At 53.5% G+C, this 17,380-nt stretch overlaps 1 protein-coding gene across 1 annotated transcript; it reads right to left on the bottom strand.

The window, feature by feature from the left end:
- Positions 1–256: 256 nt before the first annotated feature.
- Positions 257–8,366, bottom strand: SLC22A6 (solute carrier family 22 member 6). Its single transcript, XM_047775462.1, has 10 exons — positions 7,698–8,366; positions 7,260–7,363; positions 6,923–7,077; positions 5,142–5,310; positions 4,637–4,760; positions 4,391–4,506; positions 3,143–3,357; positions 2,920–3,028; positions 898–1,101; positions 257–549 (listed from the first exon to the last, which is right to left on the bottom strand). The coding sequence occupies exons 1-10, from the start codon at positions 8,103–8,105 to the stop codon at positions 474–476; spliced, it is 1,680 nt and encodes a 559-aa protein (XP_047631418.1). The 5' UTR covers positions 8,106–8,366; the 3' UTR covers positions 257–473.
- Positions 8,367–17,380: the final 9,014 nt, after the last annotated feature.

The following is a 17,380-nucleotide window of genomic DNA, read 5'->3' as shown; positions in this document are numbered from 1 at the left end:
CAGCCTGATGGGGAAGGGGAGGAGTGTAAGGGATTTCAAACCCAGAAATATTTAGATAGGTTAGGGAAGGAGAGAAGGAGGAAGGAGGAAAGGGGAGACACGGGAGGAGGCTGACATAAGAGATTCTTCTCCGTTGCCTCGGATGGTTTGTAAAGTCCTGGGGGTTGAGGGCGGGGACCAGACCCTATGCCCTTTTGGGCTGGCAGCTGACTGATGTGGAGTGGTTGTTACATTTGAGACGAGAGAGGCAAAGGGAGACGCTGCACACGACAGACCTTTTAATGATGTGTGGTCTTCGCGGGTCTCTTCGGAGAGGGGGACCCAGAGAAGGGGACCCCTGATCCACAGCCCCAACGCTTGGGCTACCATCCTCCCTTCTCCCTTCTCATGTGAGTGGCCCAGGACCTGTGGGACTCTCACTTCCTCTAGGGTGCTGTAAGGCTCCCTTTCCGTGCTCAGAGTCCATTCTTCTCTTATGCTGAGGCTTGGAGTGGGACCATCTGTTTCTGCTGCTCCTGCTGCTGCTTCTGCCTCCTTTGTCTTTTCCTCCTGGGGGCAGGGCCGGGGGGGGGGGGGGGGCGGGGGGGCAGGAGAGTGGTGCCTTGGGTATGTAGCCTCCAGGCCAGAGCTGGGAACTGGGGGCTCCCAGGATGCTCTTCATTCAGCGGTGCCCAGCTACCAGCTCTCTGTCCCAAGCATCCACTACTCCCTGGAGCCACAAGCCCCAGGAAGAACTCCAGGAGACACTTAGCCCATTGGGGAAACAGGGACAAAGAGCGCTGGCCCGGGGGAGGAGGACTGGGTTTGCGTTTCAGTGCCACCCCAGCCAGGATGTGTGACCGAGGGGCAGGGGGCGGGGGGCGGCATGTCCCTGCCCCTCTCCGGGTGGGGGCCCACCTGCTTTCCACGTCCTGCACCGTGTCTGGCAGTGGCTGGCCCAGGGTCTCCGGCAGGAGGGCAGTGGCAGCGCTGGCAGCCACAGGGACAGCGCCGTAGATGAAGAGAGGCACGGAGGGGTAGAGCTCGGCGGTCATGCTCACCAGAGGGCTCACGATGCTGCCCACTCGGGCCAGAGTGCTGCCCATTCCCAAGCCTGTCTGCCTGTGGGCCCGGGGCGGGGGCGGGGGGTCTGTTAGTGTTCTGGCCTGAATGCTGAGGTTCCAGCTAAAGTGGGGACCAGGGCATTTCAGGCCCAGGAGACGGCCTGGTGCCTGCTCTGTTCCCTATTTGCCTAGCTAACCAATCTGGCACTTGTTTCGGATTTTTTTTTTTTTAAAGGTTGGGAAGGGCTCTGGCCAGTTAATCAGGACATTGAATTTTGCCTCTGCCCTGAACTTGCCATGTGACCTTGGGGAAGTCTCTGTTCCTCCCTGGACCTCACTGTCCTGAACCATCAATTAGACCACCGAGTTTGGCCAATTGATCTCATGTTACCTGGGGGATTTAATTTGCAGTTGCCCCAACCCCACACAGACCTATTGGATTAGAATCCCTAGGGGAAGGAGTTGGAAATGTGCATTTTAAGCAATGTCGAGAACATTCTTTATGAGAGCAGAGGTAAAAGACTATGACTGGAGAGATAAACTGCTTGGATTCCAAGCCAAGCTTTCTGACATATAAGCTGTGTGACCTTGGGCAAGTTACTTAACCTCTCTGTGGCTTAGTTTTCTCATTTGGAAAATGGGAATTATCATAGTACCTGCCTTACAAGTTTGTTTTGAGGACCAAATGAGTTGATATTTGGTCAATGGTTGGCAGTGCCTGGCACACAGCACTACTTTATGCTGTTGTTCTTTGAGCTGAAATCTCATGAAGCTACAGGACACTAACCATGACCCCTTGGGGTTCTCATTCTGAGCAGCTGAAGGTAGCCTGGCATTTCTTTCACATCTCATATGAATACTGGATCTTTTTTTTTTTTTTTTTTTTTCTATTTTGGTTGCACCTGAGGAATATATAAGTTCCCGGGCCAAGGTTCGAATCTGAGCCACAGCTGGGACTTATGCCACAGCTGAGGCAATGCCGGATCCTTAACTCAGTGTGCTGGGCTGGGGATCGAACCTGTACCTCTGTGTCAACCCGAGCTGCTGCAGTTGGATTCTTAGCCCACTGTGCCGCAGCAGGAACTCCTCCTGCATCCCGTTCTTAACATAGACGTGGGTTTCTTGTGTCTTAATGCAAAAATGCCCCTCCCCCAACGCTAGCACTCGAAAAAGCTGTATGATATTTATCCATACAACTACCAGTACCACCGTTATTAAGTATGGCTCTTGTGATAAAAAATTACTTTTGGAGTTCCTATCGTGGCCCAGTGGAAACGAATCTGACTAGCATCCATAAAGGCGCAGGTTTGATCCCTGGTCTTACTCAGTGGGTTGAGAATCCAGTATTGCCATGAGCTGTGGTGTAGGTCGAAGATGCAGCTTGGATCTGGCGTTGCGGTGGCTCTGGTGTAGGCCAGCGGCTACAGCTCTGATTTGACCCCTAGCCTGGGAATCTCCATATGCTTCGGGGGCAGCCCTAGAAAGACAAAAAGAAAACAAAAAATAAAAAACAAAAAACTTTCATGTTTGTGGTCTTCAGTTTCACACATACCCCTTGGTTTAAAGGTGGAATTTAGATTCAGCGGCGGCTTCTAACTTGTGCTTTGGAGATCGAGGGGAGACTTCCATCACTTGCCTCGGAAATGTGTCTCCTTGGCTCCCTACCCTGCCCCACGCTGGCTCCTTTGGAGAACTTTTCTTCAGGTCACGTAAGGGTGTAGGGGTGGCCTATGTGTGTACCGAGTGGCTGTTGTAGACCTTTCCCTGCTGGGTGCTGCTGGGGGGCTGGGCCACACTGGGCTGTGCTCTGGGGTCCGATCTGGGTGTAGGGGGAATGTTTTGGCCCCAAAGCCCCTCCCATTAAGTTCCCACTCACCGGATCATTGTGGGGTACAGCTCCCCAGTGTAGAGGAAGATGCAGTTGAAGGAGGCAGCCAGGCAGCCCTTCCCCAGCACAGCAAGGGCGGTTCGGACAACGGACTGATCTAGAGAGGAAGGAGGGAGGGGGTCAGCGGGATGCGGGGAGGGAAGGCTGAGAAGTCGGGTCACGTCTGGGGATGCGGCTGAGGACAGGGACCAAGAGGCTCGTGGGTGCTCACCCTGGGGTACCACCCCATTGATCAGGATGCAGATGCCTGCCAGCAGCAGTGAGGCCATCTGGGCAGGCCGGCGGCCCATGGAGTTGATGACAAGGAAGCCCACAAGCTTGGCAGGCAGGTCCACAGCACCAAAGATCACCTGGATTAGGTAAATGCTGACCCCAAAACCCTGGAGGTCCATGACCAGCCCGTAGTAGGCAAAGCTAGTGGCAAACCTAGTGGGGAGGGATGAGGGGTATGGAGTTTGTTAGGGAGGTTAAAGGGTGAAAATGCTTATCCACACGGGGGTGAGCTGCACGGGACGCCCTGCTTGAGGCTCTGGCATCTGCCTGGGCTCTTGTTTCTTCTGGCAGTGTACACTCTTAGTCTTGGGCTAGTCCTCCAAACCCCCAAATTTCCCAGTCTCCTGATAGCATCCCACTGTATCAGGGAAGGTTCACTGAGTGGCCAAGTAGGATTTACGTAGTTTTCCTCTTTTTTATCTATTGAGATGGGAAGGCAGGTGGATCGCCAAGTCACATCTTTAGGGCCAAGGGGTTCAGAGAGGCCAGAGTTTTCCAGGACCTGCCTGTGGTTCTGGGATGGGTGTCGTGCTTCTTGAGATGTCAAGAGCCCAGAAAAAAATAACACCCTGGGTATCGAATAGGCCCCACAACCTGGGGTGAATCCCAAGTTAGAAGCAAAGAGTTCCCTGGGAGGAGTGTGGCTTGCAACCGTGTTTCTCTTCCCTGTCGTGGGGCTGCTGTGGGGATGGGCTGGGGAGGGTGGCATGTAAGAAGGGTGGGGGGGAATGTTGGGATGGGAGAGGAGGAGTTTGGGCTGATCTCAGCTTTGACCATCGTATGCTTTGGAGAGGAGCTTTAGGCATCGTATTCCCTGTGCCGGTGTTTCTGGCTGGCACCACAGGGCCAGTAAACTCTCTGAACGTCTTGCAAGCCAGTATGGGCTCTGCTGGCATGACAGAATTCTGTCGACTCTGGGGCCCACCAATCCGGATGAGGTGTTTCCAGATTGGAACAGAGCTGATACAAGGAGAAGAATATGGAGAGACAGATGCCCAGCTTGGGGACTGGAAGTGAAGCGAGGCTTCAGGTCATCTGACTCTTTAAAGACCTTCTCTGGGGAAGGAGTCTTGCCCCTCACAGCTGTTCTGCTGACTTCCTCCCCCTTGTCTGGCTTCTTCCACCCACTCCGTCTACTCTCTCCCCACGTAGCCTTTTGCCTCTAGGTCTGTCTGTCTGGGCCTACCACAGCATGGAGAGGCAGAGGAAGAGGCGGCGAAGGACAGGACAGCGCAGCAGCTCTATGGCCGAGGCCTGGCCCTTGCCCATGGTCAGCTCCTTGTTCAGGCTGGCCCGGAGCACCTGCCAGGATGGACAGGGCTCAGGGCTTGGCCTCCCCCAGTGGAGCCCCTCCCTCAGAGAAGTCCTCTGCGTCCTAGTTTAAGGATGGAGCCCTGCTGGGGTGTCCCCCAGGGGGTCCCGGGGGTCTCACCTCCATACTTAGACTGGCCCCCTCTTCCCGCTTCCCATTGATCCAGGCCACTCTCTGCAGGGCCTTCAGGGTGAGGTCCAGCCTCCCAGAGGAGGAGTACCAGCGGGCCGATTCGATGAAGAACCTGGGAGCAGGAGTGCGCATGGTGTGGCTTCTGTTCCAGTCCTTTGGGCTGGGGGTAGGGTATGGACTTCCCTACCCCCAGCAGGGGGATTTTTACCCAGGACTTGGCCACATCCCCTCTCCCTGGGACCACAAAGCAGTGCCTGGCTTGGTGATGGTTACTCGTCATCACAGGAGCTCAGCTCTTGGGTGCCGGGCAATGGGAGCAGGGCAGGCAGGCTGGAGAACTGGGGGAAGCTGGAGAACCGGACACCCTGGGGGAAATCCTTCCTTCCACCTCATTCCGTGTCCCTGGCCTGGGTCTGACCCTCTCAGGTTCTGTGGGGTGGGGGTGTGGCAAGATCTGGGGAAAGGCCCTCGCATCCCTCTGGGCCCCACGCACCAGGAGTAGATGAAGAAGGCAAAAAAGGGCACGGAGACGAGCATCTGCAGGTGGCGCCAGCGGGGCACAGCGTAGGCCACACCAGCCAGGAGAAACTGGCCCAGGCTGTAGACGTAGCCTATCAGGGTGCCCACGCAGGCCCGCGTGTGGATGGGCATCCACTCCACATCTGCGAAGAGGGTTAGAACAGAGGGGCACGACGGACTGGGTGCTGGGGGGGTGGAGACCCCCGGGCAGGCCAAGACCCCTCTCTCCATCCAAACCTGGTCCCAAGGCTCAGGGGAAGATGCATCGAGTGAGGCTGGATGTTACGGTAGGAGGAGCAGGGGGCTGGGGGCGGAGGCGGTGACGAGGAGGGAGCTCTGGAGTCCCCAGGAGTTGTTCCCCCGTCCACTCCCCTGCTGTGAGTTTTTGCTTCTCCCCAACCTCCTGTCCTGGCCAGGTCCTTTTTTTCCCTTGGAGCATCTCTGACCACTCCAGTCCATCCTCAGCAGCGGCTGCTCCTCTGCTCTTCCTCAGCCTGGGCTGGATTCCAGCCCCAGTGGCCAGAGCAGCTCAGAGGAGGCAGTGGCCTTCCTCGGTTCTGGCGAGTGGAAGTGGGGGGGTGGGACCACCTCTCTGCCGACGTCTGCCGAGGCCCCGCTGCCTTCCTTGTGGGCTCCTCATTCAGTAGCTGGGGCAGCAGCTTGAAAACTCAGACTGGGCTTTGGGGCTCGGTTCTCTAGCAGTCCCGCCCCAGCCCTGGTCCTGTCTGGTTAATTCCTTTAACCCAGGGAATCTTAAATCCCTGGATGCCCCTCTGGGCTTGAGGAATGACCTTGGATAACTCCTTTCTCTTCTGCCAAATCTCAGGTTCTGGAGAAACAGGGGGAGGGTGGACCTAGCAGAGGATTCACTTACGGTGCGTGGACAGACCATGCTCAGCCCATAAAAGTGTTCGGTTTACATAATGCTGGCTTGGCCTGTGCTAAAAACAGGAGCATTAACTGCAAACAGTAAAAACTGGGATGTTGGAAGTTCCTGTTGTGGCTCAGCAGGAACAAGCCCGACTAGTATCCATGAGGATGCGGGTTCGATCCCTGGCCTCGCTCCGTGGGTTAAGGATCTGGCATTGCCGTGAGCTGTGGTGTAGGTCACAGACACGGCTCAGATCTGGCATGGCTGTGGCTGTGGCCCGCACCTGTACTTTCGATTCAGCTCCTAAGCTGGGAACTTCCATATGCCATGGGTGTGGCCCTGAAAATAATAAAAAAAAAATTGGTATGTCTTAGGAGTTCTCTTGTGGCTCATGGGGTTAAAGATCAGGCAGTCACTGCTGCCGCTCAGGTCGCTGCTGTGGCATGGGTTCTATTCCCTGGCCCAGGAACTTTCACACGCCATGGATGTGGCCACAAAGAAAAAAAATTGGGATGTTTTTACATGAATGAAAAGGAGGAGGGAGACCTGACAGCCTGAGACTTTTTGCCTGGAGCAGCTGAGTGGCTGTGGCCCCTCTGGATGGCTGTAACTCTCCTTTGAAAACAATTCTCACCACTCCCTAATGCCTCCTGTCTGCTCTCAGGCATTTATGGGAACTCCCGGGCCCTAACAGTGGAGTTTGCAATCCCACGTCTAAATGAGAAGTCAGGAAAAAGGCTGTTATGGGGGCTGGAAGGGCAGACCCAAAGGACAGGCCGAGCGCAGGGAGGGTGGGCTGGGAGAGGAGGCTGCAAAGGGGCTGTGGGGTGGGGTGGTAGCCGCGCGTGGGTAGCGACCCGCCCTGCCCTCCGGGCCTCCCTCACTCAGTGTCATGCAGCTGAGGGAGATGCCAGCCAACGACATGCCGGAGAGGAGCCGGAAGGCACAGTAGACGGGGAAGTTGGGGGCGAAGGCGGCGCAAGTTCCTGACACAGCCGTCTGCAGGTAGTTCAAGATCAGCACCTTCCGGCGGCCCAGCCTGTCGGGGGAGGGACGCCCTGCAGGGGCCAGGCTCTCGGGGGGAGAGGGCGAGGCCCTGGGGCGGGGGTCTTGATGGCTGTAGGTTCTCAAACCAGCCCCAGCTGGTGATGCCAGCCTCCCTGAGCCCAGCCGAGGAGCTCCCAGTCCCAGCCCGGCTCCTTGGCCCTGCCCAGGACTGACCTGTCTGCCAGGCGCCCGAATATCATGGCTCCGAGAAGCACCCCCACCATGTACAGGGACTGGGCCAGCTGGCGTAAGGCCCTGCGAGAGCACACGAGGTCCCACTGCAGCATGGAGCGGGGGCAAGGGTCAGGCCGAGGTGAGCCTGGCAGCAGGGCAGCCCCTTCCCCTCCTTCGGGCTGGCCCTCTGAGGCCTGTGTCACCCTCTTCCCCCGACACGTCTCTTTGGTCCCAGGGGCCGAGAGACTTTTCTTGACCCTGAAACTCCCACATCCCCAAAGGACCCCATCTTGAGGCCCTTTCTCCATTTTCCCAATCTTGGCCTCTGGAGAACCAAGACTGTGTGTGTGTGTGTGTGTGTGTGTGTGTGTGTGTGTGTGTGTGTCAGAGGGCAAGGCACAGCCGGGATGGTGCCTGGGGGGGCCCAGGGGTCCTCACCTCAGTCACGATGGTGGAAGGGAAGGTGCCGGGGTCATAGATCCAGCCATTGGTGCAGGGCTCTGTGGTCCCCGAGCCGTTGGTCCCTGTGCCATTGGGAAAGGGCGGTCCCCGCTGCGGGGACGTGAAGCGGAGACAGGATGCAGGCTGCCCCTGGCCGTCCCGGGGCAGCCAGGCCTCCAGCTCCGTGTCCCTGCTGAGGTTGGTGTCAGCAGGTGGGCGGCAGTGGTGGGCGGGGATGGCGGCCGTGAAGTTCTGCAGGGTGTTGTGCGAGGCCATGAGGAGCAGGGGGAGGACCACCAGAGTGACCTGGATCTGCTGGAAGCGGCCGACTCCCCCCACCCGCAGCAGGAGGTCATTGAAGGCCATGGGGCCAGGCCCGGCCGAGCGGCTGGGTGCGGAGGGCATCCAGTCCCAGGCTCTCCGTCCGTGCGTCTCTGTGGGTCCGTCTGCCCGCTGCCCTTTGCTGGAGGAGAGGGGCTGCCGTTGCTTCCGCGACCGAGTTGCTCCTGGATCTGAAGCTGGGCTGGCTCTGTGGGGGGACAGCGCGGGCCAGGCGGCCCCTCCTTCCTCCTCTCTCCGGGTTCTGGCCCTCCCTTTCTTTGCAGCCTCTCCTCACTTGGTGGTGGGGTTTGCTCAGCTTTCAGGGTCTGTCACAGCCCTGACCCCTACATGGGCAGTATTTAATCCTTGGCCTGGAGGGAAGGAGTTAAAGTGTGACTTGATATCAGAAAGATTAACCCTCTGAGTATCCCTCTACCTGTGGAATTTCTCCAAGTGGGTATAAAGGGCAGGAGAGGGTGGACAGAAGTGGAGGTGGTGGGAGGGGATGTCCCCGAGGGTCCCCCTGGGCATCTGGGGGCAGAAGCGGGGGCCCCATTTGTTTTCCTTTTAGTGAAGAGTCTGGGCTCTGGGAAGTTGCTGGCCTCTTGTGGGGCTTCTATCCCTTTTAGTGGACGGGATCCAAATGGACTGTCTTTGGGAGGGGTCACCAGGGAAAATTCAGGATGGCCATTTGATTTTTCAGATCCACAAAGACAAATTTGTTGTTTAATATAAGTATGTCCCTAGTAGTAAATGGGATGTAATTATACTAAAAAAAATTCATTGATGTGAAATCAAAGTTAACTGGGAATCCTTTTTTTTTTTTTTTTTTGGCTCTTTAGGGCCACACTGCCAGCATATGGAAGTTCCCAGGCCAAGGGATGAATCGGAGCTGCAGCAGCCAGCCCATGCTGGGATCCGGGCTGCATCTTTGACCTACACCACAGCTCAAGGCAACGCCAGATCCTTAACCCACTGAGCAAGGCCAGGGATCCAACCTGTGTCCTCATAGATACTAGTCGGGCAGGTTACTGCTGAGCCACAATGGGAACTCCATACCCTGCATTCTTATTTGTATCATCTTCCGCATCAACAATCTCAAGTCTTTTTCCTGGAGGCTGAGAATCTTCTCATGGCTTAGCTGATTTTCTGGGGGTTTTTCTTTCTTCCTCATCTGAGTTAGAGTTCTCTGTCTTTTCATCTTTATAGGATTTTGGTGTGGTGACCTTTTTACAGATGATAGAGTTGTAGCCTCTCTTTCTTCTGGTGTCTGCCCCCCTTGTGGCTGAAGTCGGTATGGGGAGCTCGCTGTAGGCTTCCTGATGGGAGGGGCTGATACCTGCCCCCTGGTAGGTGGAGCTGATTCTAATCCCTCTGGTGGGTGGGGCTTAGTCTCTGGGTGGGATTAGAGGCGGCTGTGTGCCTGAGGGGTCTTTAGGTAGCCCTTTTACTGAGGGGTGGGGCTATGACCCCACCTGGGTTGTTGTTTGCCCTGGGGCTTCTCAGTGCTGATGGGTGGAGCCAGGTTTTCCTGAAATGGCCACCTCCAGAGAAAAGCAGGCTGCTGAAGATTCCTGAGAGCTTTGCTTTCAATGTCCTTCCCTCACAACAAGCCACATTCACCCCTGTTATCCCCAGGAGGTCCTCTGAGAACTGCAGTCAGGTTTGACTCAGATTCCTATGGAGACTTGGCTTTGCCCTGGGACCCAGTGCATGTAAGTCCGAGCGGCCTTTTAAGAAGGGGGTCTCCGTTTCCTCCAGTCCCGTGGAGCTCCTGCACACAAGCCCCACTGGCCTTCAATGCCAGATGCCCCAGGGGCTCTTTCTCCCAGTGCCAGATCCCCCACATGAGGGTTTGATGTGGGGCTCAGAACTCTCCCTCCTGTAGGTGAGTCTCTGTGAGCCAGTTACTTTCCAGTCTGTGGGGCTTCCCACCCGGGAGGTCTGGGGATGTTTATATCAGGAAATCGCCCCTCCTACCTCTTGATGTGGCCTCCTCTTTGTCTTCTGGAGTAGGATATGTTTTTTAAGGTTTCCGGTCCATTTGGGTGGAGCGTGCTCAGCCTTTAGTTGTGAATTTTGTTGTTTTTAGGAGAGAAGTTGAGCTCAAGTCCTTCTATTCCGCCATCTTAATCCGCTCTCTCCAGGGACCTTTCTTCTTGCAAAATATCTAGAGCTTGTTCTGCCAGTTCCTGGTGGCTGATATTGGTCTTCGCCTTGTGCACTCCATTTCAAATTCCGGAGCCCTCATTTGTTAAAATTGGCAACCTTGGTCTTTGGTCTTCTGGAGACAGCTTATAGGACCACGGCTTTGTGCAATTAGAAGAGACAATAGATGTCAGAGGCTGCTTTTGAGGCAGCGGGACCTACGATCAGCATCATACATGATGCAGATTGATTCTTCCAAGTCTCAACTTTTGTCTTCTTGCTTATTCTGATTCAGACTCCCTCACCCCCCAATTTTTGCTTTTTTTGCTTTTTTTCAGGGCCTCACTCTGGACATACGGAGGTTCGCAGGCTAGGGGTCCAATCGGAGCTACAGCAACGTGGGATCTGAGCTGCATCTGCGACCCACACCACAGCTCGTGGCAACACTGAATCCTTAACCCACTGAGGAAGGCCAGGGGTCGAACCGGCAACCTCATGGTTCCTAGTGGGATTCATTTCTGTTGTGCCATGATGGGAGCTCCCAGATTTTCCCTTTGTCTTGTCTTCTGTCTAAAGCTTCTTCTTCTCCCCCTCCTCCTTGTCCTCCTTCTTCTCCCTCTCATTCCTGTCCTCCTCCTCTTCCTTTTCCTCCTCCTTCTCCTTCCCCTCCTTCGCCTACTTCTGCAATGAGCAGGAACTTACTTTAATTTTAGCCACAACTCTAAGACACTCCACACTTACTGGCCATGGGCACGTTGCTAAACTCCTCTGTATCTCAGTGTCCTTGTTTGCAAGATGGGGATAATGGTTGTATCTGCCTCATGGGGTTGTTGGAGGATTTGGCTCCAAGCAAACTGACTCCAGAGTCCATGTTACATACAATGGAAATTAAAATCAAGAAGCAGCAACCTGCTCTCTTGGCATTCCCAACCCTAGATCCAACCGATCGGATCCTGCAGAAACTCATCCAATCAGAACTCAGCACTTCCCTGAACATAGGTGACCAGGTCTCAGGAGCCCAACTGTTCGAGGAAGTCAAGCGAGTGAAGATTATTAGGGTTCCGTGGCTTTATTATTAAGGTCCCATGGTTTTACAGGAGATATTCCAGGCCGTGTATAGAGGGTCATGAAGGAAAGGGGCATCTTTCAAGGCTTCTAAGCACAAATCTCCAAGTGTTTTTGAGGGGAAGCCCTTTGATTTTCAACTTCTCTCTTTTTTTTTTGTCATTTTTTTTGGGCCGCTCCCTCGGCATAAGGAGGTTCCCAGGCTAGGGGTCCAATCGGATCTGCAGACACCAGCCTACGCCAGAGCCACAGCAACGCGGGATCCGAGCCACGTCTGTGACCTACACCACAGCTCACGGCAACGCCGGATCCTTAACCCACTGAGCAAGGGCAGGGATCGAACCCGCAACCTCATGGTTCCTAGTCGGATTCATTAACCACTGAACCATGACGGGAACTCCGCAACTTCTCTTGTAAGGTGTCAAGATCCTCTGTCATCATCATGCAGTGACACAAACTACTCTTTTGTGCATTAAGTTGGGAGAGGGTTTATTGTCTATCGAGGTCCTGGGGTGCATGAAGTCTTAGACTGGTTCAGACTTATTCTGTCTAACTTCAAAGCCAAGTTTTTATTGCTACTCTAGAGGTGTGGACTGTCCAGCTAAAGAGGTCTTGGAGACTCTGTGTCCTCCTATGTACGGAAGAGCACAGGAGAGGCCCAGAGAAGGATATGGCTCAGCCCAGCCTCCCTCCTCCCACCCAGTGTTGGTTCTGGGCTGGGACCCAGTGGGTTTCCAGATGCCTGATAACATTTTCCATGCCAAGGTATATAAGAGCCTGGTGGCCTGTGAGGACAGCTGGACAAACAGCTTGGGGGTTCTGGGGTCAGTCTCCTGCCAGGACCTGAGGCCCTCATGGGGGAGTGGGTGGAGGGCTGAGGGCAGTGGGGGAGGTGGGGGGGCCCCTGCAAGCTCTCTCCTTTTCTGAGCCTGTGTCCAATCCTTCCTGGAAGAAGAGCTCCCTTCCCAGTGCCTGACCAGTGCCAAGCCAGGCTCACTCTGGAAAAGGCTCAGTGGGAAACTCTAGGGACCGAACCGTGGTGGGTTCCTGGGAGCAGCTGGCTAGTGGGGGGATTCCCCAGTGCACGGAGATCTTTCTAGATGTAAAGATCTTCCAAGGTTCCCATGGAAAGGGATAGAGCCAGAAACTATCCTTCAGGGACTTTCTGGGGCACTAAACCCTGTGCTGCCTGGATTGTGGACTTAAGTTCTGGCCATGCTCCCTGAGAAGGGGTCAGATCTGAGGACTTCCGATTGGCCAAGAGCCACAGAACCACATGCTCTTGGAGATGAATGCAGTCACGCGGGTGAAAACTCACTGTGCAGAGAAGGAGACCAAGGCCCAGAGGAGGCAAGGGATTTGTCTGTGATCCCACAGCAAGCTCAGCCGGAACTCAGCCGTCTTGATTCCATCGCTCTTTCTATCCTATGAGCAGCCATCATATAGCTCAGTTTTCCTGAGGCATCCAGATGTTGTACAGTTTTATTCTATTACATAAATGGGATTTAAGGTGTGTAACTACCTGTGATTTTGATTTTGATTATTTTGTGAGACTTTCCAAATAAATAATTTACAGGTAATGAAAACACTCTTGCCCAGATGACATGCCCTGCATGTGAGTTTGAAATGATTGACCTTGGAGTTCCCATCACGGCGCGGTGGTTAACGGATCTGACTAGGAACCATGAGGTTGCAGGTTAGATCCCTGGCCTTGCTCAGTGGGTTAAGGATCCAGTGTTGCCATGAGCTGTCGTGTAGGTCGCAGACGAGGCTCGGATCTGGTATTGCTGTGGCTGTGGTGTAGGCCGGCGTCTACGGCTCTGATTCGACCCCTAACCTGGGAACCTCCATGTGCCGCGGGAGCGGCCCTAGAAAAGGCAAAAAGACAAAATAAATAAATAAATAAAAATGAAACGATTGACCCGGAGAGAAGTCTGGTAGACGCCAAGTGCCTACCAAAGCTTCAACAACATTCTGAGCCAAACTGTGAGCTTTATGCCTTGTGGCCTGGCTCCCCTGGCCAATGGGTGGTACCAAAATGAGAAATTCATCCAAAGACTGCCATTTAAAGGCTGAACGTGAGTCTAGGAACCAATGAGGTCACAGTATGAGGATGCTGCCCAAGTGGGGTGCTCCACCTTGGATGGAAATTCACAGAACCAGCTGGAAGCCCAGCTCAGGGACAGAGAGAAGGGAGCAGGGAAAGCAGGAGGAGCTGGTGTTGTAGAGGAACAAGCAGAGAGGGAGGCAGGGTGGACTCCAGATGGGGGATTTGAGAATGGCAAGAGGACTGGGTCCTCAGGGGGACAGTACCTCCTGACCAGCACCCATTTCACTGGAAGTCCTGAACCTGTGACTTGGAAGTGCTTTCCTGGGCCCCTTCCTTGGGTGTCTTTGCAAGGAACACCCTGATAGGCAGCACAGGAATGCTCATGGCTAGGACATCTTGGAAGCCCCCCTGAATGCTGGACAACTGAAAGATGGGGGTGGGGAGAGAGGACCAGTGTTCTTCAAAAGCCCAATTCGTCTCTCTCTCCAGCTTGAGACCCATCAAGCCAGGGAAGGCACTGGGGGTCCCATTGTCAGCCCCCCCCACGTGATGGGGATGGGGCGGGAGAGAAGGCAGGTGCTAGGCACGCATGAAGGGCAGGCATAGAGAAGGTGGTGCAGCCTAGGAACTGAAAGAAGTGAAAGGAGGCTGGATTTCAGGGTGCAAGGTGGAGGGTGTGAAAAAACGGAAGCCCTTGAGAACCAGTGGGGCGTGATCATGACGGGGCCTTATAACAGTTTACATGGTATCCCAATGGGATGTCACCGAAAAAACTGAAGCAGGGGTGCAATGTGATCTAGTTCATGTTCATTAAGCTTTTTCTCACAGATATCTACCTACAGGGAGTCGAAATGAATCTGACTAGGATCCATGAGGATGCGGATTTGATCCCTGGCCTCGCTCAGTGGGTCGGGGATCCTGTGTTGCTGTGGCTGTGGTGTAGGCTGGCAGCTGTAGCTTCGATTTTGACCCCTAGCCTGGGAACTTCCATATGCCTTGGGTGCGGCCCTAAAAAGCAAAAAAAAAAAAAAAAAAGATATCTACATATAGATTTGAGCGTAATTAGCTCTCTGGCTGATAAATTGAAACACTGCCCTGTGTCTGAATAAGGTATGGGAGCTGCTAGTTGCTACTGGACGCTTGAAATGAACTAATCTGAATTGAGACAGGATGTGAGGGTAAAATACACATCGGGTTTTGAAGACTTAGTATGAATTAGAGGCTATAAACTACCCCATTTATTACTTTTATATTGATTACATGTTGAAATGGAAATATATAGATATATTGAGTTAAATAAAATATATTATTATAGTACATAATATAGTATTAAAATTAATTTCATCTTTTTAACTTAAAAAACAGACTCTAGGATTTTTTTTTTTTTTTGTCTTTTCTGGCCCGCATCTGAAGCATATGGAGGTTCCTAGGCTAGGGGTCGAATCAGAGCTATAGCTGCCGGCCTACACCACAGCCACAGTCACGCCAGATCCGAGCCGTGTCTACAACCTACACCACAGCTCACGGCAACACCAGATCCTTCACCCACGGAGCTTAGCCTGGGATCAAACCTGCGTCCTCATGGATACTAGTCAGGTTCCTTAACCACGGAGTCATGATGGGAACTCCTAGGAATTTTTAAACTATGCAGGTAGTTTGCATTATATTCTCACTGGACACTGCTGGCAAAGAAGCCTAGAGGAAGAGGTCCCAGGAAAGGGTTTTGAGAAATGTCGGCGTTAAGAGATGTTAATGGAATTGCTTCTTTTTTCCCTCTTTATTTATTTATTTTCCTACTGTACAGCAGGGTGACCCAGTTACACGTACAGGTATACATTCTTTTTTCTCACATTATCATGCTCCATCATAAGTGACTGGACATAGTTCCCAGGGCTACACAGCAGGATCTCATTGCAGGAATTGCTTTTGAAATTGTTTGGTAATAAGGCACAGACACTTTTGAGCTTAGCTTTTTTTAAAAAAACGTTGTTGATTCAGAGACTTCAAAATATTTGGAGAACTCAGGGGGCAGAAAGTCATCCAGGGCTGAGAGGTAACTGGGATCTGGAATCCACACACACCACTGTATAAAATAGGCAATTAAGGAGTTCCCGTCGTGGTGCAGTGGTTAATGAATCCGACTAGGAACCATGAAGTTGTGAGTTCGGTCCCTGCCCTTGCTTAGTGGGTTAAGGATCCGGCGTTGCCGTGAGCTGTGGTGTAGATTGCAGAAGCGGCTTGGATCCTGCGTTGCTGTGGCTCTGGCGTAGGCCGGTGGCTACAGCTCCGATTTGACCCCTAGCCTAGGAACCTCCATATGCTGCGGGAGCGGCCCAAGAAATAGCAAAACGACAAAAAAAAAAAAAAAAAGGCAGTTAACAAGACCCTACTGCATAGCATGGGGAAATCTACTCAATAGCTTGTAATAATCCATTGGAAAAAAGAATGGATATATATGTATATAATATAGGTATAACTGATTGATTCACTTTGCTGTACGCCTAAAACTAATACATTGTAAATCAACTATACTCCAATGGAATTTTTTAAAGCAGAATCAATGCAAATGGTCTCACCGTTTGTTTATCTGCACCCACGTTGTCTCTCTTCTGTGCACCTGCTCGATTCCTTCTCTGCAACTGATTTTCTCTGTTCTGTGTTCATCTGGGCCAGCCCACCCTCATGCTAACTTGTCTTCCCAGGGCAAGAAACAAGAGATGGACCAGAACCTCCATAACCCAAGTCCCAGCCCAGGAGGGAACATGGGATGAATTGAGATTTGGATCCGGAGGGCCCTCTGGTCCAGTTGATCATGACCAGAGGTGCGGGGTCATGTTAACCGTTTACTTAGCAGCTGCTGGGGAATGTAGGTCCTTGCGGAAGGGCTGGGTACAGGACAGAGAGATGCCGTAGCATGTACAGGAAACCACAAAGCAGACTGAGAGGGTGCAGCCAGGGTGTGAGAGGCATCTGCAGGCACATGGCATCTCAGAGACCAAGGAACGAGACCATGGCTGATAGACCCAAATCTGCTGGGCTGTCAAGCAGGAGGAGGGATGACAAGTGGCCTATGGACTGGCACACGGTGGGGGGGCGTGGGGCGGGATGAATGGCAACAATGAAACAATTGCTGACAGTTTCAGAGGGAGGTGGGAGCCAGAGCACAGCTAGGGTGAAGTCAGAAAATGGAGGCAGGCGAGGCAGACAGCAACTTTGTGAAGTCTGGCTGCAAAGGGGAGAAAGAGACGGTGTGGCCCCTGGAGGGAGATGTGGCACCCAAGGTTTGGTTGGTTTGTGTTAAGAGAGGAGAGGCTTGGCTTTATTTAACTGTTGATGGGAAGGAGCCAGGAGAGAGGGATCCAACACAGACCCAAGGGGGAAGGCACGTGGCTGCTAGCAGGAGAGGCTGGATGCAGAGCTCATGGGAGGACTGGACTTTCTGCTGCGACTGGGGGATGCTCTGGGGGCGGACATCGACAACCTTCAGTCATGGCTGTATTCTTGCAGTGAAATCGGAGACAAAGCTGCCTGGTGAGTGCAGGGCTGGGACATGAACCGGAGACTGGGGGCGTATAGCCAGAAGGAGTTTGGAGCCACTCTGGGCTTGTCCAGTCAAGCGCGCACATGAACGATGGGACACGTAGATACACATGTGGCACTTCCATGCACAGGACTTGTTATAGACTGCTTGGTATCCCTGCCAGATTCATACACTGAAGCCCTACCCACCCCACATGTGATGGTTTTAGGAGGTGGCCCTTGGGGAGGTAATTAGGGTTAGATGAGGTCACGCGGGTCGGGCCCTTGTGATGAGGTTGGTGCCCTTATAAGAGGAGAAACCAGAAAGCTTATTTCATCTCTCCGTCTCCCACCATATGAGGATGCAGTGAGAAGACATCTGACTTGCACCTTGATCTTGGACTTCCCAGCCTCCAGAACCATGAGGAAATTGTTGAAGCCATCCGGTCTGTGGCATGTTGTTACAGCGGCCCAAGCCGATTAACACAGGCTTGGTGTTTACCCATCTCTGCATACTTACACAGCACACACGTGTTCACTTCAGCCCAGCGTGCATGTACCCGTGTGCCCATTCCTG

Source organism: Phacochoerus africanus, chromosome 4 (genome assembly GCF_016906955.1).
Source record: "Phacochoerus africanus isolate WHEZ1 chromosome 4, ROS_Pafr_v1, whole genome shotgun sequence".
In the NCBI taxonomy this organism is placed as follows: Eukaryota; Metazoa; Chordata; class Mammalia; order Artiodactyla; family Suidae; genus Phacochoerus; species Phacochoerus africanus.
Note: the sequence above shows the minus strand (reverse complement) of the source record. Positions and strands in the feature narration are given on the sequence as shown.

Coding starts and splice junctions, on each gene's coding strand:
- SLC22A6 (XM_047775462.1), bottom strand. CDS start 8,105: ATGCCCTCCGCACCCAGCCGCTCGGCCGGGCCTGGCCCCATGGCCTTC. Junction 7,364..7,697: donor CTTCCACCATCGTGACTGAG/GTGAGGACCCCT, acceptor TCCATGCTGCAG/TGGGACCTCGTGTGCTCTCG. Junction 5,311..6,922: donor CCTCAGCTGCATGACACTGA/GTGAGGGAGGCC, acceptor CCCTCTTCGCAG/ATGTGGAGTGGATGCCCATC.